The sequence below is a fragment of the Eumetopias jubatus genome, unplaced genomic scaffold (genome assembly GCF_037043125.1).
Source record: "Eumetopias jubatus isolate StellerSeaLion01/CBP00866 unplaced genomic scaffold, mEumJub1_p1.0 scaffold_10, whole genome shotgun sequence".
Lineage (NCBI taxonomy): Eukaryota > Metazoa > Chordata > Mammalia > Carnivora > Otariidae > Eumetopias > Eumetopias jubatus.
The window spans coordinates 79978032-79999620 of NW_028274816.1; the positions used below are offsets into that span (position 1 = coordinate 79978032).

The 21589-nt window shown below is 60.3% G+C and overlaps 1 protein-coding gene across 4 annotated transcripts; it reads right to left on the minus strand.

Moving 5' to 3' along the window:
- Positions 1-1966: 1966 nt before the first annotated feature.
- On the minus strand, positions 1967-20145 carry SLC13A5 (solute carrier family 13 member 5). 4 transcript variants are annotated; one of them, XM_028125100.2, is made up of 13 exons: positions 20106-20145; positions 19530-19645; positions 15015-15143; positions 14651-14787; positions 12485-12672; positions 11800-11968; positions 10683-10805; positions 8361-8576; positions 7608-7708; positions 6608-6726; positions 4297-4458; positions 2661-2798; positions 1967-2098 (listed from the first exon to the last, which is right to left on the minus strand). In XM_028125100.2, the coding sequence occupies exons 2-13, from the start codon at positions 19629-19631 to the stop codon at positions 1967-1969; spliced, it is 1716 nt and encodes a 571-aa protein (XP_027980901.2). In that variant the 5' UTR covers positions 19632-19645; positions 20106-20145. The 4 variants fall into 4 exon arrangements, with proteins under 4 accessions (XP_027980901.2, XP_027980902.2, XP_027980904.2 ...); XM_028125101.2 differs by lacking the exon at positions 20106-20145 and having other exon boundaries at positions 12485-12621; positions 19530-19631; XM_028125103.2 differs by lacking the exons at positions 15015-15143; positions 20106-20145 and having other exon boundaries at positions 19530-19631.
- Positions 20146-21589: the final 1444 nt, after the last annotated feature.

A 21589-nucleotide genomic window follows, 5' to 3' on the forward strand; every position in this document is an offset into this window, starting at 1 on the left:
GGCCACTCTCCAGAAGCCCCCGGCCAGCTTGCTGCCAGCCGCGTGGAGCCCCACACCTCCCCCCCACTGCAGCCTGGTCACCCCGGATGGCCTTGGTGACCTCACTCATGACCCCTGGATGTGCGCCGACTGGCCGCACGGATCGCTCTCTCCTTCCCCACCACACGCACGGTGGCCCGCTCTGGGTCAGCCAGCGTCCTGGAGCTGGACCAGCAGGCAGCACAGGTCCCTGGGGCCACCCTCAGTCGTCCACAGCAGGAGTGGCCCGGCTTGCCTTGGAGGGGACGGGCAGCCACCCTCGCGCTCTCTCCAGCTAGACGCCCCACGCTGTCCTGAGCCTGCCTCTGAGGAAGCAGCTCACGTGACACCGTTCCCTGAGCAGGCAGGCCGTGGGGCAGACGTGCTCACGGTTCCCTGCAGACTCCTGGGGGACCAAGGCCCTTAACGGCTAGATGAGGAGCAGTGGACGCGAAGGTGGAAGGTCCGGTTGGGGCCCTAACTGCCACTAACTTAATACACAACTTTGGACACATGACTGGGCCCCTTGGAGCCTCGGGGTCCTCGGGAACAACTGAGAGTGACAACTCTAGTCTGTCTCATGGGGCTGCCGCAAGGACCCAGGGAGAGAGCCGGCCGGAGAGCCAGGGACGGGAGGGGGGCGGCGAGGCCCCTGCCACGGCAGAAAGCTGGAGCCAGCACCCCTCCCTGTGGAAGACACGCGGGGCCGTCAGGAACCATCCCACCGCAGGAGCTGGAGACACCCCGGTCCTCGAGGGGACGTCCCCATCCTCGAGGGCGTTTCCTTGAGTTCCCAACTTTCTCCTGCCCCGAACGATGCCGTCAACGAACCTAATACGCTCCTGTCCCCACTCCTCTCCCACAGAGAAAAGGAGGGTGGTGGGTGGGGGTGGGGGTCTGTCACATCTCTGTCGCAGGGTCCCCGTGGCCGCTCGGCAAGCGTTGCCCCGGCAACTTCAGATGCTCAGGGGCCACCGAGCACGGCTTGTCCTCAGCAATCTTGGCTGCCACCAGGCACGGCTGGAAAGGCCGCTCAGCAAAGGGGCACTCACACCCTGCCGTGACCAGCTCTGACGGGCCCCTGCTCCCGGCTGGCAACAGCCGCGTCCACTCTGAGCCTGCAGGTGGGAGAGGACCCAGATACCCACTGGGGGCCCCAAAGGAGCCATCGCTGCCTGTACTTGGAGTGTGACCCCAGCTGCGTGGGGTGGCCGGAGAAGCCGAGCCGCCAGGGAGAAGCGGGTGTGCTGGAGGGCCCCGGCCAGGGGGTCCAGCACACGTTGGCCCAGACGACAAAGGGGTGCGTGGGAGGACAGCAAGGGGTCCACCTGTCTGCTAAGACCGAGCAAGGTAAGCAGGGGAGCAGGCTAGCCAGCGGCGTGCTGTGGGCAGAGGCGGCCGGGAGTTCTCAGCCCAAATTCCTCATCCTTCGGGGGTGGCACTGTTCTCCCTGTGGTTCCAGGAGGCTCTGCTCTTAGTGGCAGGAAGCTGCCCAGGACCAGATATCGTGTCCCGGGGTGGGGTTGTCCCTTCAGGTAACAGGAGAGCCCGGAGGCAGCCCGAGGCGAGCTGCAGGAGGCCCACGTTCTCCTGCTTCCCAAGCTGGGATCTGATCCCCACCTCGATGACCCTGGGGCAAAGCGAGTGGACACCAGAGCCCAGCTTGGGGCCAGCTGGCAGCCTGCGTCCTGGTCCCTCTGCAGCCTATACCTGTCCCAGAGGGATGGCAGTCCCCCCGGGAAGATCAGACGCCCCAGTGTCTCTGGAGGCTCCCTCCACTTCCGCCCAGCAGTTGCCCGTCCCCGGCTCTGAACCTGGGCCTGGGTGGGTCTCCGCGGGGGTGTGGGCATCACTGGATCACTTTGGGGAGTGAACCCCAAAACTCTGCTGCAAGGTGTGCTGGAAGGCTCAGGGGTCCTCAGGAGGGCGGGGTGGTGTGCGGCTGTCCCTAAGTCTCGATATTCGTCACGTTAGCCCAGTCAGGGAAATGATCCAAGTCAAATATGACCCGTCCCCAGGTGTTGACCGCCAGAAACACACAGAAGACTCCAATTATGTTCATCATGAGTCCTGTTTTCACCTGGGGGAAAAGCAGGGTCAGAGTCAGCACCCCCTGGGTGGGCCGGGCTGTCCGAACAAGGGCGACGGGACACTGGGAGCCCTGAAGACGCCCAGCAGAGACTCTGCAATAACTAAGCCTCTGTTTCTGGCTTCCCCTCCCCTCACAGGTGACGAGACACAGCAGAAGAGAGGGGGTCCTTCTTTGTCCACATTGTTCCCAGGACGTCACCTGCTCCCAGGCAGTGGTTTCTCTCTCTCTCTCCCCCCCCCCCGACTGGTGTTACATTCTTGCTAGTTTGCAAAGCCCATCCTGGCCACATGGGACCCCGCCCTCACCCCTTCCAGGGGCTCGGCAAGGGCTCCCCAGGTGGGAGCTTCCGGAACCCACCTCTCAGCTCTGGGAGACAGAACAGTCTACGAAATTTGAGATCATTTCCAAAAAGAAGCAAAGCTGCATATAAATGCAGAGGAAGGGTACAGGACTGGACACATCGTATGACGTCACACGTCAGTAAGAAAGGGGGTGTCCGCCCCTCACGACAGAACGTCACAGCTGACGGAGCAATAGAAGCCTGCGTTACCATGTCAGAAACCTTGAGGTGTCCGTAGGCAAACACGATGGCGTTAGGTGGGGTGGCCACAGGCAACATGAAGGCAAAGGACGCACTCAGTGTGCAGGGAAGCATGACGTACAGCGGGTTGAGGCCGATGGAGCGTGACTGGGGAGAAACACAGAACTGCAAGGTCACAGATGCCCAGGACAAAAGCTCCCAGGACGCTCTTCCTGAAAAGTGTCCCCTAACGCCCTGGCTGCAGTCCCAGCCCCATGCCCTTTGTCCCATGACCCTTCTACTGTTTGCCATGGGCCTGGATAACAACTGTGCTGGACTCTCAGGGCTGACCTCAGAGCTCCCTCCCGGGGAGGCCTTTCTGAACCCCCTTGTTCATTCAGCATATATCTCTTGGCCACCAGCTGTGCCAGAGACCACGCTGGGCACTTAGACTGCACCGAACCTTGGGGTGTTCCCGCGGGCCCACCCCCTGCACCTGTCTGTCTGTCCTGCCCCAGACCTAGAAGGCCCACCTCTTCTTGCGTGTGGATGCACCTGTGCTTACACACACTGGGGATCGTTTTGCATATGGAATTTGGTATCCATCTTTTTTTACTCTACAGCCTAAAATTCAGCCACATCTAGCCGCCCCCAGTGCAGAGCAGACATTCACTAAATGTCCGTTGAATGAATGAATGATATAATTCACAATATGTTCTGACCTCTATCAAAATTCACAGTCCATTGTGCAGATGTGCACGCACATGAGGACAGACGCATGCGTGACATTGTATCAGCAAAACACTCAGGAGACAGACTCCTCGATACGCCAACCCCCACAGAAGCAGGGGTCCACTAAAACATACAAACAACGGGGCGGCTCACGGCTGTGTCTGATCTGCTAACACGGGAAGATCCCTGATCGGTGGTTAGAGGAAAACAACATGAAGGTGCGAAACGGAACCATACAGTGATGCCATTTGTCTAAAAAGAATGCGTGTGTGCGTGCGTGTGTGTGTGTGTGTAATACTTCCAGAAAGATATACCTAAGACATTAATAACAGAAGTTGTCCCTCGGCAGGAGGCTGGAGGGTCAGGGTCTGTGCACCCTCTGGGGCTAATGGACATTTTATGTATGATGTTTTGTGTGTATGACGTTTTCAACTTTAAACGCCCTTCAAAGCTGTGATTTCCTCCCAATGCCTGATGGTATTATATCGTATGACTCTACCCCCTCCTGCTATGAAAACATGTTTGTAACAAACAGTTCTGTAATATAGGCTTGTGAGCACCCCTGATGATCTTCCTAAGATATGCTCCCAGACATGAAATTGCTGAGTCCAAGTGCCAGAGCGGGCCACCCTTCCACGTACCCCTACTTACTCCAGACCCTCCGTCACCTCCCCGGCACTGGCTCACCCCTCCTTGCTGCAAATTCTGTCTCCTCGGCTTGAGAAATAATCAGCCACATTTATACATAAATTTTGAGTGCCTGGTTCTTGCTTTGCACTTCAGTGAGCATGGGGGATACAAAGAAGGACCTCGGAAGCGTGCTTGGGCTCCGGCCCCCTGTCTCACTGTCCCTCTAGGGACTCAGGTTATGGTCGCTGGTTGACAGCTTCCTGTGACATGAGGGCTAAGGGTCATCTCCCGGCAGGTCACTTACCATGGAGGCAAAGATGGGCAGGAACAGCGTGGTGGTGGCCACATTGCTTGTGCACTCAGTGAACACGGCAACCAGCAGGGACAGGATCAAGGTAATGGCTGCAGGGGGCACAGAGTGCAAGGGCTCCATCTGCTTCCCCATCCATTCGGACAACCCCGAGGCCTGGGAAGCACGGGAGGGCAGTCACCGAGGGCCGGGAGCAACCCTGGTCCTTCTCCAGGGAGCTCAGCCCCTCCTGAGCCTCCGACTCTCTCCACCCTCGCCCTGCTGTCTCCTAAGTCTGTTTCCAGCCTGGCCAGTCTACTCACTGAATTTTGGCCCAGAGTCACACTCAACATGCCCCAGCCTGCATTCATCCTCTCTGGCCCAGAGTCTGCTCCCCGGGGCTCCCCATCCACCTGCTGTACAACCTACGGGGCTGGGTGCCTCCCCGGGGGCCTTGTCCCCCTTACTCCTTATGCCCACTCAGCCACCCGGTCACCCAGAACATCTCACCACCTCTCAGCCCCCTGTAGCTCTTGATGCTCAGGAAAGGAATCTGAGCCAGAAACTGACGGTTTAGAGGGGGAGGGAATCTGAGGAAGGACAGAATGAGTTAGATGAAGGTACCGAGCACTGCCTGGGTCTCCCTCAGCCCTTCCCTGCCTGGGTCTCCACCCCACACTTCAGGGGGTTGCCCCACGTGTAGATCTGACTGAGTCACTCTGGCCTCAACCCTTCAGCGGTTGACCAGTGAACGAAGTCCACACCCCCTATCTTGACTCTCAGTAAAGTGGCTTCTTCGAGCCACACCAGCCTCATCTTCTGCTGCTCCTGAGCTAGATACTGCACGCTTATTCCTTCGCTCGGGTGTCAAGTCTTCCTGACATGCTTTTCCAGATATGACCCTCTCTCCAGGCTGCAAAGGCCTCAGAGCAGGAACGTTATCAACCTCCTCTGTCATTTCCAGGCCTGATCAAACATGGACATAATAGGAATGTTCAATGAATGAATACATGAATGAATGAATCAATGAGAGACGATAGATGGATGACTGAATGCAGAGGTGACCAGATGGATGGATTTATTCATCTAAAAGATATTTATGTTCCTGTTATTCACTGGGCTCCATTCTAAATGCTGAAGGAACAGCAGAAACAAGATAGACCAAGTCTGTCTATGACCTTCTACTCCTGGGTGGATGGATGAAGGGATGGATGGATGGACAAATGGATGGATGATGGAAGTCGGATGGATGGATGGATGGATGGATGGATGGATGGATGGACAAATGGATGGATGATGGAAGGTCGGATGGATGGATGGATGGATGAGCAGGTGGAAGAATGGATGGATGGGTAGATCAATAGATAGATGGATAGATGGATGGATGGATGATAGATAGATGGATGGATGGTTGGAAGGATGGATGGATGATGGAAGGATGGATGGATGGATGGATGGAAGGATGGATGGATGGATGGGTGGATGGATGGATGGATGGATGGATGGATGGATGGATGGGTGGATGGATGGATGGATGGATGGATGGATGGATGGATGGATGGTTGGAAGGATGGATGGATGATGGAAGGATGGATGGATGGATGGATGGATGGATGGATGGGTGGATGGATGGATGGATTGGATGGATGGATGGATGGATTGGATGGGTGGATGGATGGATGGATGGATGGATGGATGGATGATGGATGGATGGATGGATGATGGATGGTTGGATGATAGTAGCACCAAGTGGGCTCATCTCTCCATCCACCTCATTTCTTCCCTATTGAGAAAGGAGGGAAGTGAGAAAGTTACATTTTGGGGTGTTTTCTCCCAAAAGCTGTTCCTCTCCTTCTGTGCTGCTATATACCTAGATAGAGGAAAATTTTTTTTAAATAGAGAAAAAAATGTTTAAACGTCAGCTATATGAACGAAGAGTTCAGTGAATAGAACAAGATGGCGTGGTAGAAAGAGACCTCCCAGAACAGAATCAAAGCAGAGGTCATTGTCGCCAAACCCCAAAGGAGACCTCACAGCATACTCCACCTCTCTTGGCTAACTTATTCTCCTGGTCACTTATTCACTCATTGCTGTAATCGTTCAAAGAGCACTTTCTCTATTCCAGGTCCATCCGTCCATCTATCCATCCATCCATCTGCTCCTTGGTGACAAGACAGAGTCCCTGTCCTCAAGACACCTGCAGCTCTCTGGAGCAGACAGACATAGAACCAGAGCCCGCAGTGCAGGGGTGTGGGCGGAGGGACAAAGTTCTCTCATGCCCTCTTGTACAAGAGGAGCCCTGGCAGCCTGCAGCGGGGGGCCTTACCTCACATCCTTTGGCCAGCGCAAAGCCGCCCCCCAGCAACAACACGATGCCCCAGGGCACTTTCTCCTGGGTCACCTTCCAGGTCAGCAGTGCAGGGGGATAAAATGGAGTTTTCCTTTCTGAGAAGAAACCATAAAAACACACATACACAACCCAGAGCCCAATCAGGAAGCAAAAGAGATCTAATCAAGGGGAAATGAAGCCCATGAGCACAATGGGCAGCTCTCCTATCCATAAATCAGCTAAAACTCACAATAATCACGACATCTACTGCTGGTAAAGATGTGGTAGAAATGTTACACACACCTGCCGGCATAGAAATTGGCACAATCTTTTTGAAAAGTGATTCGGCAACACATTTTAAGAGCCATTAAGACGTATATAACTCTGACAATAATATTGCTCCTGGAAATTTATCCTAAAGAAACACCCTCAAAGAAAAAGCTATATACGTGAAAACATACAATAATATATGTTATAATGTATGTGGCATAATAATGAAAAATTTAAAACAGCCAGAATGTTCCATAAGAGGAGAACAGAACAGCCCCTCAACTTGATACGATGCTGTTATTGGAGAAAATAAAGTTGGAGGCTGTGTCTTTAACAGAACGTGTGCGCAGCGTAAAGATGCGAAAACCCACACGCCAGAGAACCAGAATTCAAGCTCTGTGTGCGTGTGTGTGTGCGTGTGTGTGTGTGGATTGCAGCCGTGTAAACACATGCATCTTAGCAAAGTCAGGAAGAAAAGTCAAAAATACACTGATGGCATTGCGGGAAATCGGGAACATTCCTCTGTTCCTGTTGTAATATTGATAAGATTTCCAACGTGTAATGAGCACAAGAGAAGAGAGTTTGCACTGAACAGTCCCCGGGGAAGGGCTGACGACTGTCCCCCTGCCTGGACGGAATGCCCCCCGCCCAGACAGTCAAGCCAGGTCTCTCCAACAGGGCGGGCTCCCTCCCTCAGGGCCCAACCCTGATGAGTGTGAGGCCTTACCCTCCTCGGTCTGGCCGCGGAAGTTGAACTGGGGCCTCTGCGAAGGCATGACAAACAGCAAGGTGGCCACGAAGGTGGCCACGGTGGCGTCAGACACGTACCTATAGGGGAGAGCACACAGGACGTGCCCAGCCCGGCTTCGGGGCCTCCACTCAACAAACCTACACTGTGTCCACAGGAGCTCTGAGTGCAAGGATGGAATGCCAACAGCCCACATCGGGAGTGCCGTACAGACGAAACCGTGGCTGGGAACCAGGACAGCCGCATCTCGGCCCCGCTCTGCCCCAGCGGGGTAACCCTGAGCCGCTCGCTCCCCTCTGGGTCTGTGTGGCTCCGGGGCGAGCATCGTGACGTGTTCCCATCAGACTGTCTAGGATCCTGGGTTCCCCGGGGTGTCTGCAAGGGCCCGGTGCTAACCCCAGCAGGACTTCATACGCAGCAGGTGTAATATCGGGCATCCCCCCGCCCTCATCGCCTGCGTCGTCTAGGAACCTTGCTTCCTTCTGACCCCAGAACAGCTCAGCCTGGAGGGAAGGAGCGCATACACTCTCCGCGGGTCTCTCTGCCTTCAGAGGGCGGAAAGCTGGCAGAGCAGAGGTTTGGAAGCAGGAGCTCCTGGCTCAGCACATCTCTCCCTGTCAGCCCCGCCACCGTGCCTGGCCAGCAGGGACACACCTGCGGGCTTGTCGTGAGGACCGGGGAGAAGAGAGTGGGCTGCAGAACTCAGGCAGGACGAAGCAGCCCGCGACTTACTTTGTCTCGCCCTCCTCCCAGGCCAGCGACACCCAGCCGGGCATGAAGCCGGGGTCCCGGGAGAACCACAGGCCGACCAGCAGGAGGAAGCAGAGCAGGACGTTGGCCTCGGCAAACGAGAAGGGCCCCAGCTTCCTGTACTCCTCCTGCAGCACCTGGTAGGCAGCCTTCTCGTGATTCCTGCTCTCCAGCCCACAGCCCCAGGACTTCCTAAAACTAGAGGGTGCAGAGATGAGAGGCCAGTGAGGCAGGCTGGTCGGCTCAGGGCCCGTCGGACGGTCAGATGGAAGCCTGGACGTCGGGCAGCAGGTCGTGGCGAAGGACACACGGTGTAGCCTCGAGCGAGCCTCTCCCCGGTCCTGTTTGCATCCCCTGCCGGCGCTACTCCGCAGAACGCGGCGGAGGCAGTGTCTGTGCCCAGCGCATGGCCCACGGTACCCGCAGAACCAGAGGGGCAAAGAGTGGGGCAGCCAGGCCGGACGGGGTCTCACGGCCAAGGAGGCAGAAATCGGCAGAGGTGGGGCCACCCCTGGTAAGGGGGACATGGCAGGTGCCTGGTCGCCCGGGAACCAGCAGCTCCCATCATCTGGGGGAGGGCCGGGAGAACATCGAGAGCCAGCTCGGGGGCGGGGTGCTTCCTCACCCGGCGGTGGTCCCGCCGGGGCCCGGAGCCGAGACGCCAAGCCCCATGATGGGGCGGCACAAAGACAAAGACGGGTCTAAGGAGCCGGGGGGCAGCTTGGGGTGGCGGGGGCGCCGGTGTCGGGTGGCCCTGCCCTTGGGGGCTTCCCGGGGGCCAGCGGCCACGGCCTGCCCAGGGTGTCCAGCAGGACCTCCCCTGGGGTGCTGGCGTGAGGTTAGGGAGGAGGAGGGGTCCGTGGACAGGTGCCGAGGGTACCTCGGCCACGGGGAGGGGCCGGCCAGGGCCACGGCGCCCAGGACGCAGGTCTGCAGGAGCGTCTGGGCATTCCAGCCCCAGGCAGCCTGAAGGCCAGGAGAATTGTCCCCAGAGAGCCCTCCCTGCTGGGAGTCCCTCCTGGGCCCTGGGGCAGACTTCACGGGAGGGCAGGGGTCCAGAAGAACCCCCATCCCTGATCCAGGGGACAGCGCGGTTAGCAAAGCTGGATGCAAGCCAGACGTGATGTCCTGTTAGTCCTGGGGGGCCAGTGGCCCCTGTGGCTGGACGTGGCCTCAGAGGCCATCCGTGCACCCAGACGGGTGGTTTTCCTGGATGAGGTTGGAGACAGCTGCCCTGACATTGCTCAGATGAGGCACCCGAGTGAGGGTGACAGAAAGGCCCCCCCCCACAGCTGCTGCAGGTGCTGCTTCTACAAGGCCTGGGGGCAGGGGCCACGGGGCCCGGGGCACGGCAGGCATGGCCTGGGCCCCAGAACATCCACTGCTATTCTCCTCAATCAAGGCTTCCTGGGGGCTGCCCCCCCCACCATGCTCCATGTGGGGTCGGCAAGGGCCCCTGAGCTGATGAGGCTGGCTGGCTGAACACAGCTGCAGGAGGGCTCCCCCATCAGAAGGCCGGGCAGGATTCCTGACGGTGAGACCCCCAGAGGCTAGCGGTGCCCCAGTGGCCTTGGGGCCAGCCCGGCGCCCCCTGCTCGCAGCTTTAGGGCAGCCCCCCACCCCGTGCTGTGGGGAGGCCACACCTCGTGCCCCCAACATCTGCTGTCCCTGGGCCTCAGGGCGGTCAAGGCCAGCAGGCCTTGGTCTCCCCAAGAGGGGACCCTTATGGACTAAACTGTCCCCGCAGGGTCACGGGTTGAAGCCCCACGCCCCAGGGTGACAGCATCAGGTGAGACTTTTGCAGGTAACTAGGTCCAGATGAGGTCCTGAGGCTGGAGACCCGGGGGGACTGACGGGCACCGGCGGCCAAGTGTAGGTCTGCACAGGGGCCGAGGGTCTCCTCAGCTGCTCTGACCCACAGCTGCTCGTACCCCCACCACCGGGGGCCAGGGACAGGGAGGGGTGGTACCAGCTCGGCCCAAGGGAGGCCCCAGTGAGCAGCTCATGGGAATCGCAGCGGGGTAGGGAGTTGGGGCCAGTGTCCCTGCGGGGGAGCCGGTCGGAGCTGGCCTTGAGGCTGAGGGGTCAGAAGGCCGGAAGGTAGGGAATGGCCTCCCAGCAAGAAGGACAGCAGGTGGGGAGGTGTGAGTGGCCAGGGGCAGCCAGACTAGCAGGGGTGCCTGGGGAAATGGCCGGGGCCAGGCAGGGAGAGTGCGCGCCGGCCAGCCGGCCCCGCTGCGTCTGGGCGTTTTGCAGGGGTGCAGGGGGCGGGGTGCGGTGTGTGCGTGATGAGAGCGCGCTCACCTGAACCTCAGGTACACACACTGGAGCCACAGCCAAGCCAGCAGCAGCATCACCAGCATGTTGGGGAAGGCGAACCCAAACCAAGAGGCGAAGTTCACCAGGTCTTTGCTGGCGGGAAACAACCTGAATGAAGGGAGAGACGCTGGGCCCACCTCCACGGCCGGGGCTTGGAAGAGCAGCTGGGCCCCTGGCCACACGCAAAACAGGCCCGAGGAGCAGCCGGCTGCCCTGCCTGCAGGTCCAGACCCCACTGGGGGCCCTGCAAAAGTCAGCGCCCGTCCCTCAAACGTAACACACCTTTGTGCCCACGGAAGCTGGGCCCGAGCTTCAGGGCTCCCGGACGCCTCACTCCCCGGGGAAAGTGAGTCTCCAGAGCTCCCTGGAGGCAGGCGGGACAGGGTGGGGGGACCTTCCCTGGGGCTGGCGGAGGGTCCTCGTGCTGCAGGCCCCACTCTCCAGCCCCAGGCCCGGCTCCCTCGACCCGCGGGTCCCCCTGCTGCCCTGGAGGACGTCAGGGAGAACCGCAGTCTATCATTACAGAAAGTCCTCACAAGTGTCTGTGGGCTGGGCTCCTGCCCACCTCCCAGCGGCCCTGCCTGCCTGGTCCAGGGATCCATCTGCACGGGAACCCTCGGGCCACCTGCCCGGGACCCTGCAAGGGCAGCCGTCCGCTGACACTCGGTGCCCCACGGGGTGGGACCGGCCCCACCTGCACACGCTCTGTGTCCCTCTGTGGCCGAGGTGGGAAGGTGCAGACCGGCCCTGTGGTCCACCTGGGGCCCCCCAAGGGCACGTAGAGGCAACAAGTAATCTGACCCCTGGCCCTTCGCTGACGCCATAGGGCACCGCTGTCCACAGCCAAGGTCAGCAAACCGGTGGTGAGGGGGACTTCTATTTTCTGCAAGTTGTGACCCAGGACCAGCATCATTTGCCACAACTTTAGCTCGGTGCTCAGTGCACAGTCTCACTCGGAGCGAGCGCCGGGGAAGAAGGGCAGGACTCGCCCCAGAGCAGAAAGCCAGCAGGCCTGTGAGGTCCTGGGCAGGTGTGGGGCTGCAGCAGGAAGGAAAGGTGGGGGTGCCCCAGCCCCGGCTCTCCTCACGTGCCCGCGACTCACTCATGCATCTGGCCCAGAAGCACCACGTTGGGTCCCGTCCCCGTCAGTGTGGCGGTGCCCCCGATGCTGGCTGCGTAACACACGCACAGAGTCATGGCCTTGCACATGCTCCTCCTGTCCTGGTCAGCTGGCCGCCCCTCGGGGGGGCCTTCAAAGGTCGCTTGGCTCCCTGTGGGGGGCACGCCGTGGGCTGAGCCGGTGCGGGCCTCCAGCTCCAGCTCCGGACCCTGCCCTGGCCTGAGGATGGGACGGGCCAGCCCGCCAGGTACGTGGTCCCCAGCCCGCTGCTCCCCTGTAGCCGGATCCCGGCTGGCTGAGCGCAGCCCTGGGGACGGGGCATGAAGGGGCGGAGAATAAAGCAGGCACTCTCTGAGCTCCCGGGGCTCGGGGCCTCGTCGGGAACTCCAACACCTGTGGGAGTGGAGGGGGGAGGGGCGCCCCGCGGGTGCTCGAAAGATGCCCAGAGGAATAATCGATGACGGCACCGGTTTCTGCGGTGGGCAGCAACCACGCGTGGGATCTTGCCGTGAGCTCTGCCGCAGGATCTAACTTTTATGCAACGGCCACGTTCCTAAAACTTAAACCCCAAGCAGCATTTTCTGTTTCCCCTGTTTGAGGGAGGGCTCCAGGTGGCAGAGAGGAGAGCGGCCCCCGCGGCCCCCTGGGCCCCTGGGCAAGGGCTCACCAGGCAGCTCGCCGGCCTTGCCCTTGTCTGCCAGCTCCAGGCCCCCCGGGCTGGCCTCGGTGGCTGTGCCGGTGGCTTCCATCTGCTGCAGCATGGCCTCCACGATGGGCACCATCATGGCCGTGGTGGCAGTGTTGCTGATCCACATGGACAGGAAGGCGGTGACGCCCATAAAGCCCAGCATCAGCCTGCAGAGGAGGGACGGGGAGGAAAGCCAGAGAATGCCCCAGGGAGCCACGGGGGCTGGGTCCCCCTGCAGGGGTGCCACGGGCCACGGCCGGCTCAAGACTGGATCGTGGCGGGGGAGGGAGCACAACGTGGGGCCTCCCCCCCCACCTCGGCCCTAGAAGCATTACTGATGTCCCTGGCTGGCTGCTGGGCACCGAGAGGCCTGAGACCCAGTCACGGCTGTAAGGAGCTCCCACCTTGCAAGGGCGAGCCGTGGAAGGGGCCCGGGGAAGCGGGACTTCCCTCCGGGCTGACCCCACCTCTCTCCTCGCATGTTGCCACCTCCACGCGGCAGGGGACCAGGTCCAGAAACCGTTCAGGAAATGTGCTCCCCTCACTTGTAACACCCCGTGGTCCCCCAGTGTCCACCTCTGTCCCCCACGAGAGACGACCGCCTCGTGGCCTTCAGAACCTGTCCCATGACATCCCTTCCCCGTGGCTTCCCTCCCTGCGCACGGCAGCTAGGGCTGAGCACACCGCCTCCACCCTCGCGCGGACGCGCGTCCCCCGCCGGATTTGGAGGAACTGTTTCCACGTCTGCTCCCTCCTTCTACCGTGAGCTGGGGAAGGGTCTGCTTCTGCTCCGTGGTCTCCATGACCGTCTGGGCCAGATGCCTGCCCGAGGTCACCGATCGGCCCGAGGAAGGGGTCCAGGGCTGCGCACCGCACCAAGGTTCAAGCTGCTGTCCGTGTTGGCAGAGCTCACGGACCCGTAAGATCAAAGGCTGGCACCCAGGCCAGGAGCAGGGCCAGAGTTTGCATGAATGAATGACATGGTGCTTCATGGTCCCATGGGGGCTCAACTAAAAGGCCCCCCCAGCCCCCAGGACGGCTCAAGCTGAGCTCACAGCGGGAGCCGAAGTGTGTGTGACCTTCCTGGATTTGGGAGCCGAACCTGAGCGGCACCCCAGAACGAGGCCCACCCACTGGCAGAGAAGAGCCGTCAGGATCCCGAGGCGGAGAACACTGCCACCCCTGAAGTCTTGAGTCTCTAGAACACGCAGTGGCCCTTCATTCAGCCCTGTAAACCCTCCGTGGCTCGAGGCCACGGAGCGTGACAGGTCAGGGAGTCACAAGCCCTCTGCACAGTCCCTGGCACACGGACGTCCCAGGAGGGCTCTGCCATGAAGTAACCAAATGGGGCCTCCCAGGGCCCGGCTGGGGACACGCCATCCCTGAGAGACCACACTGCCCCTGAAGAAAGGAGCAGCCCGAGTCCCCAGTGCAAGGGGCGAGGCTCAGACTGGCCGGTCTTGTCCCATGTGCCCATCAGCAGATTATTCAGCCCTTCCTCAGCTCTAGAACATGGTGGCAGGGACAAGTACCCCTGCCCCCCATCCAGGTAAACCGCTCTGTCCGCCAGGGGTCCTGCAGGTGCTCTCGACACCCAGGGGTCCAGCTCACATCTACTCCATGGGCTGGCTGGAAGTGGCCTGTGGTGGGCAGGGGAGGTCCTGCAGAGCCGTGAGAAGCTGAGGGATGGAGTGATGTGGGGGAAGGCAAAGTAGGGGCTTCTTTGCAGAGAGGGGGAGGAATACACGTGGCAGCTTTAGAGGGATGACCTTTCTGTTTCCCCTGAGCTGGATTGTTAGACAACCCTTTCCTGCATTCTGCACAAAACCCCTAGGGGTTTCAGGCAGGGCTTGATCCAGCCTCCGCCCACCTTGTTTCCTGGGGAACCTGCAGCCCCACCTCCAGGAAGTCTTCTGAACGTGCAGAAGTCTCGTTCAGAAGTCTCCCCGGGCATTCAAAGAGCCCTTACCCACTGCTGCTCACACGCCCCTCCGGTCACCCAGCTGAGACTGTCACGTGCCCATCCAGGGGGCCACCTGCCTGCCAAGCCCAGGAAAGCCGGTGGCCATCACTGGCCTGTGGGTGATCTGGTCTGAGCCCCCCCCCGCTCCTGTCCCCGGGGCCAGAGAGAGAAGGCATGCTCACTGTGCAGGCTTGGCCCCCACCCAGAGGAGCGTGCGCAGGGCTATCCTCTTGTGTAGATTCCAGCGCTCCACGGCCACCGCCATGATGAGGCCACCCAGAAACAGCATGTTTGTGTCCTTCATGTACTGGACACACACCTGGGGGACAGCATGGGGCCTGTCAGGGTGGCCCTGGGGCCCCCGGTCCCCAAGATGGGCGCACCGACCGGATGCTGACTCCAAGGGCCACTTGGAGTGGGGAGGGGAGGTCACGCGGTCTACGTCCGTGCCAGACGCACGGGGTCCCCCGCGGCCCAGGCAGCTCTGAGAGGGGCTTGGAGGGTGCGCCGTGGCGGAGATGCCAGAATCTGCCCGGGGCTGCTCACCTGCTTGGAGTCCAGAATCTTTAAGAGCGGGAAGAGCAAGGCGGGCATGAGGGAGGTGACGGCGAGAGGGATGACCTCGGTACACCAGTAGACAGCCATGAGGGTGATGACATAGGCGCACCTGACGAACTGCAGAGACAGCCTGAGACCTCCGCGGGCTGGCGCCCCCCTTCCCACCGCAGGTGCCGGGGGGGGCGGCCGGCTCGGGGGGGCCAGAGCAGGGCGCTGGCATCAGAGTAGGAGGGGAGGGTGTGGAAGAGCAGGTGGGGAGGAGATTATTACAGACCCCCCCACTTCTGACGGTTCCACCTGGCCATCCTCCCACCCTACAGCGTGTGGAAGCCGTTATGCACGCGGTAGGAGCCATGCTTAGAATTCTGAGTTTGCATCTTCCCCTGGGCTCTCCACGCAGTGTCCTCGTGGTGCTGGGCGGCTGCGCGCTCTCCGGGCCAACAGCACCCACACAGCCCTTCTGTTTGTTGCCCCCCGCCAGGACTCCTCCAGTGTGGAGGCTTGTGCGCCCCTGCAGGCTGATGTGCCTGAGCGTCCCAGCCACCAAACCAGCCACCAACACTACAGCTCCTACCTCTGACTCTCCAGCACCTCCCCCTTGCACCTTCACCGCGCCCACGCGCCTCCCACCCGGAGCCTCCCAATCTGACCTCCCCACACCCAGCACCGCGTGGCTCCCTCTTTCAATCTGCAAATCTGTTCAGGTCATTCCCTTGTTCCAAAGGCTTCTTTAGGACAAACCCAACTGCCTCAGCGTGATTTGGGAGACCCTCTGCGAGGAGCAGGCCGTGCAGACCAGTCCAGCCCCCCTCCCTGCCCACTAGCACCCGAGTCCCCACACTCCACTGGCAGTGCCCGAGGCTGGGCTCTGGGTCACCCGCACTTTGGCGCAGGCTGCCCCAGGCCTGGAGGGAGCGCTGGCCGCCTGGGTCCGCGTTTCTCCTCGGGCGCCTCCCCCCTGCCCGCCACAGCCTGGCTCTGTGCCCCCAGCAGTTCCCACCCTGGGGGCTGCCCCTGTCTGGCCCCTACCCAGCACACACACCCAACAGTGAGCAGCCAGAGAGAACCCGTGTTAGTGGATTCACTGTCCTCGGCACGCAGCATGGGCCTGACCCTCAGGAGACACTGCCCGAGCGCTTATGAGGGGAGTGGGCCGGCAGAGCTGAGCTGTCACCCCAATGGCAAGTGCACGTGTGCACCATCGCTCTCCTGTCTCCCACCAGAGCACCTACTGCGTGCACAGAACATTGCACGAGGACCCGGAAATTCTTCATCTGCATTGTGCTCTCTCAGTCACAAAAGAGAAGCTGTCCTTCGGCCTCCCAGGAGCGCCCCAGGGCACCTGCCTAGTGTCCGAAGCTGACATTTTGGCACTGATGTTCTGTGGCGGGGAGCCAGGCGGAGCAGCGCTGGGCGCCGCCTCCATGGACCCTGCCCCACGAGACGCCAGGAGAACCCTCTCCAGCTGCAACCGTACAAAGTGTCTCCAGACTTTGCTCAGGGTTTGCAGGGGTCAATGCTGTTTGGAGCCACGGGATTCCAGGCAGGACCACGGTGCGGCTGGAAGCCCAGGCTTTGTCACCAGACACGCCTGATCCCTGTCCACTGTCTGCCATTGTCTGGCCGTCAGCGTCCCACATGTCTCTGGACCTTGGTGCTGGACTGGGGGGTGGGGGAAAGTAGGAATGAGCCCTTCCGGGGCAGCCAATAAGGGGGTGCATCATAGAGAATTTAAAAACAAGGTCGCCTGGGTGGCTCAGTCGTTAAGCGTCTGCCTTCGGCTCAGGTTGCGATCCCAGGGTCCTGGGATCGAGTCCCACGTCGAGCTCCTGGCTCAGCGGGAAGCCTGCTTCTCCCTGTCCCTCGCCTACTCCCCCTGCTTGTGCTCTCTCTCCCAAATAAATAAAATCTTTAAAAAAAAAAAAACACAACAACCAGCAACACAGTCCACAGATCCTCCTCTTTCTCATCATTGTGCCGGAGCATTTCTCAACAACGTCACTGATAAAATACTTCCCCCGCTCCCAGCCCCAGCCCCCTCCTGCCTTGTTCCCTCAAGAGTACCCACTAACGTACTGTGTACAGAAAGTGCTTGGTGGCCTTTATCATCTAAACTCAGAAACAGTGGCATGTGTCGTCAATTTTCAAGGCACGGTTCCAGGAGGTGCCACGCGTAACCAGGTGGGGATGCGTCTGGAAGAGCACTTAATGCCGAGAGGGAGGTGGACAGTGGATTGACAGGGCAGCACCCAGCACCGAGTGGGGCTCAACAGCTATGCGTTCAATGCACAACTGACTAAAACCGTAGCTCGTTATTTGTGTAATTATTAACAAGCCAAGGTGTCCAGGACATGGTGCTTCGGGAAAATGTGGGTGAGGGAGCATGTCTGTGTGTGGCTGTGAGTTACGGCATTTGAGGGTGTTTTCATTTTTACTCCATACTTTGCAGACCTTGAAAACAATAGTTTTTAAATAATTTTAATAAACAGTACCATGAATGTATTGTCTATCTTATTAAAGAGCAATTTTTTAAAGAAAGGACCCAGAGAAAAGGCGGCAAAAGTGAAGCAGAGATGAAGCTGGCAAGGGAACAAGGTGGAACAAGACGGAGAGCCGCTGGGGGCCCCGCACCAGCGGAGGGGGCCGCAGTCGAGCCACTGCCCCACTCAGACAGGGCCGCCCACGCTGCCAAGAGCTCGCCGGCTTCCCGGGAGCCCTGCCCACGCTGGGTACCTCTGGGTTTCCTTGCTCAGCGGTGCGGCCCGCCGTGGGGGCTGGGGTGGGAGCTCTTTCACGGTGACCAAAACAAGAGGCACAAAGCCAAGAACACAAGAACACAGGGGTCCAGGCGCCTGATCCACCCAGAGGGAAAGCACCTGAAGGCCACCGTTAGAAGGACTCTCCCACCTGTCTCTCCTTCCCTGGCCTGATCCTCACTGCCGGAGTTGAGGGTCCCAGCTCAGGACCCACCTGCGTGCACACACGGGTGTGTAGAAGGGTGTGTGTGTCAGGGTGGAAGTGGGGTCTCTGTCACGCTTCCCCTGAGCAGGAAGGTCATCATTATGCCAGGGAAAATCACTCCCTGCCAGGAGAACTAAGACCAGTTCTCCTGCCTGGCTCCCTCCCTTTCTGCAGAGGAGATAAGGCTGCTCACAGTTGGGGCGGCACCGGGGAAGGGGGCGCCCACAGCTAGATCTGCTGTCCTTGGCCCCACCAGGATTATGCTCAGCCCACCCAAGGGTCCTCCCAGCCTCCCCCCCCGCCAAATCCTAGGAACTGGCATTATTGCTTTGGGCACCCTAAGTCATAAAGCATGGGAACACACCCGCTTGCCCATTGTACAGATGAGAATGCCAAGGCCCAGAAAGCACAGGATGGTGGCTAACGTCACAAAGACAAGTGAATGGTGGAAGTACCGTTCTCATGCAGGTGGGCTTCCTGACTCCCCCTCTCCCAGGACTGCCCGCAGAGCATCCCCTCAAGAGCTCCTCTGTTTCCCAAACCTGCCTGGGGGTGGGGGATGGGGTGGGAGGGTGGTGCCGGAGGTTTCCTGTCTGGGCTCAGAGAGAAGGCGCTGAAAGGGGGAAGGAGGAAGGAACAGCCAGCAGCCACAAAAGGCTTCAAAGGGCTCGGGCCTCTGCCAAATGGGCTCCCACAGCCCAGCGCAGCCCAGCGCAGCCAGCCCGGGGCCTGGACTCCCGGCCCCGCCCCCGCCCTGCGGCCAAGGCCATTCATCCTCGGCCTCCCTCCCGGGAGCGCTGGGCAGCAGGGCGAGGGACGCGGCTTCCCCTGCAGCCCTGGGTTGTGCCACCCAAGGCGCGAGCCTGGGAACTCGGCTGCCTCCTGCCCAGCCGTTGCAGGCTGCGGGTGGGCGGAGAAGGCCAACTCGGATCCGCCTTTCAGCCAGGAGAGGATTTGGACTCAGCTGGGCCTTCCAGGGCTTGGGAGCAGGGAAGAAATGTGGATCACATATGGGGAAACTGAGGCTCGAGAGGGGGCCAGGGAGTGGAAAAGACAGCACTCGGGATCCACTTAGGTGGTGATCTTTTTGTGTGGGTCCTTGACTGACCTCGGAAGCCACACACGGCTGGGAAGTCCCTGCTTGCTGAAGAGAGAGCCAGGACCAGAGGGAGGGAAAGACAGGCACCCAGGCTCCCTGTGGGCACTGGTGACATTTGGGGGTGAAGGGGAGGCATGAGGTGGTTCAGTCTGAGGAGATTCTGAGCCAGGGGCTGAGCCTATGGATGGGCTGTGTGGCCAAGATCTGTGCTAACTTCTAGGTTCCAGTGCTCACCGGGTTAGGTTCTTGCGCCCGGGGATCTGTGAACCCCAAGGTCCGAGCGCCCCCGGGTCTCCGTGCCCCTTGAAATGCTTTGTCGGCACCTCCCATCTGGCACCCGGGGCTCCCGAGTGCGCGCCCAGCTCAGCGCTCCAGCTCAGGGCCCCCGGGTTGGTGCCCACTGCTGGCGCACGGCGGCCGGGGTCCGCGGAGATGCAACTGACCTTGGCGGGCATCAGAATGACGAGCGGCAGCAGCAGCAGCGGGGTGATGAACAAGATCACGAAGGACTTGAACTTGGAGACATAGCTCAGCGCCGAGGCCATAGCGCGGGAGGGAGACCCACGGGAGAGGCGAGTGAGGGGCAGGGAGAGGCTCCGCCGGCTTAAGAAGGGGCTGCAGTCCGCGCGGATTGGGGGGCAGTGCCAACTCCGCCCCCCACCGTGGGGCCTCCCCGCGGTCACGGGGCGGGGCCACCCCGCTCGGGGTCGGTGGGGCGCGCCTGCCCCCAACTCCGCCGCCCGGCGGCGGCGGGAGGGGCCTGCGGACTCTAGCGCCTCGGACCCGCGCTCCAGGAGCGTCCTGAGCCCCGGCACCTCCTGACTCTCCAAGCCCTTCCTGCGCCGCCCTGGACAGAGGCGCGCCCGGGGCTGCGGACCAGAGAGGGGCGTCGGCCGATCTTTGTGCGGGCTCTGGCGAGCGCCCCCGTCCGCAGCCGCACCTGCCGGGATCCCATTCGAAAGTCTCCGCCGGCCCCTGGGTCTCTCAGAACTATCTCCCCAGCCCCTCTCTCCTTTTCCCCTTGTTACTCCCAGCCCTACCTCCCGCATCCCGGACGGGTCTCTGGCAGAGCCGATGATTGCGCCCCCGCGCCCTCCGTTCCGCAGGCCCTGCGCCCGCTGGCCACCCCGGGCCTCCCAGCCGCGTCCGTGCGCTGCTCTGGGCGCAGGACCCCTTGCCCCCCCCCCCCCCGCCCCTTGCCCCGTCCGCCCCGCGCATCCCGCGCGCTCTCCAGCGATCTCAGAGGGGGCCAGGCCTTGGTCCTCGGCAGACTGAGCGCTTTTCGCCCTCCAGCGGACACCAGCGGCCCGCCACGCCCGCCGACCCAGGCTGCTATTGCCGTTTCTCAGAGGGAGACCGGAGTCCACAGAGGAAGGGACTTGACCAAGGCTGCGCTGAGAGCGTTCATTCATTCGGCGAGCCGCCCGCGTACAGGTACTGGGCTCCTATTCTGTGCCAGCCCCCGTCTGGGGCACTGGAGACCCAGGGATGCAGACAGCCTTCTCTGTCACTTTCTTCTTCTTCCCTCCCCTCCCTCCGCCTGCCCCGTCTGTCTCATTCCCCAGTTCTCCGTTGGGGAGTCTCACCCAGCTTGTGACTGAACCCCAGACTGCCCCTTAGAGGTCACCGTCCCGGTGCGGGAGCCCCAGCTCTCCGCTTTTCCAACCTCTCCTGGCCTGGATGTGCCCGGGACCCAAAACAACACCTCCTACGTCAGATGCATGACTTTTCCTGTGACCTCCTCCCCCCATGCCCAACTCCCCCCCTGCAAGTGTCCCCCAGGCCCCTCCTACCAGTATATGTCCCTTCCGCATGTGTGTGCACGCAGAGCCTAGACCAAGTAGTTTCAACAGTAGAGAGATTTTTCCTTCACTAATTATGTTAAACACATGAGAAGTTTGAGGATAATATCTAGTAAAGGAATAAAATTATTTCTCATTTTTTATTCATGAATTTTATTTAGTTATTCTCAGGAGCTGAACATAAAGTTTTGATTTTTTAAAAAAGATTTTATTTATTTATCTGAGAGAGAAAGAATGAGACAGAGAGAGAGAGAGCATGAGAGGGGGGAGGGTCAGAGGGAGAAGCAGACTCCCCACTGAGCAGGGCGCCCGATGCTGCGAGACTCCATCCCAGGACTCCAGGATCATGACCTGAGCTGAAGACATTTGCTTAACCAACTGAGCCACCGGGGTGCCCCTAAAGTTTCGATTTTTAAAAAAGATTTTATTTATTTGAGAGTGAGAACACCAGCACGGCAGGGGGTGGGGGGCAGGCAGCGGCAGAGGGAGACGGAGAAGCAGACTCCCCCATAAGCAAAGAGCCCAACTCAGGACTCGATCCCAGGACTCGATCCCAGGACTCTGGGATCATGACCTGAGCCAAAGGCAGACACTTAACCGACTGAGCCAACCAGCCGCCCCTAAAGGTTCAATTTTCAAATGCAAATGTATTTATCAAAAAGAATGCTCCATTTTTTTTTTCAAATTCCCACTTACGAAGA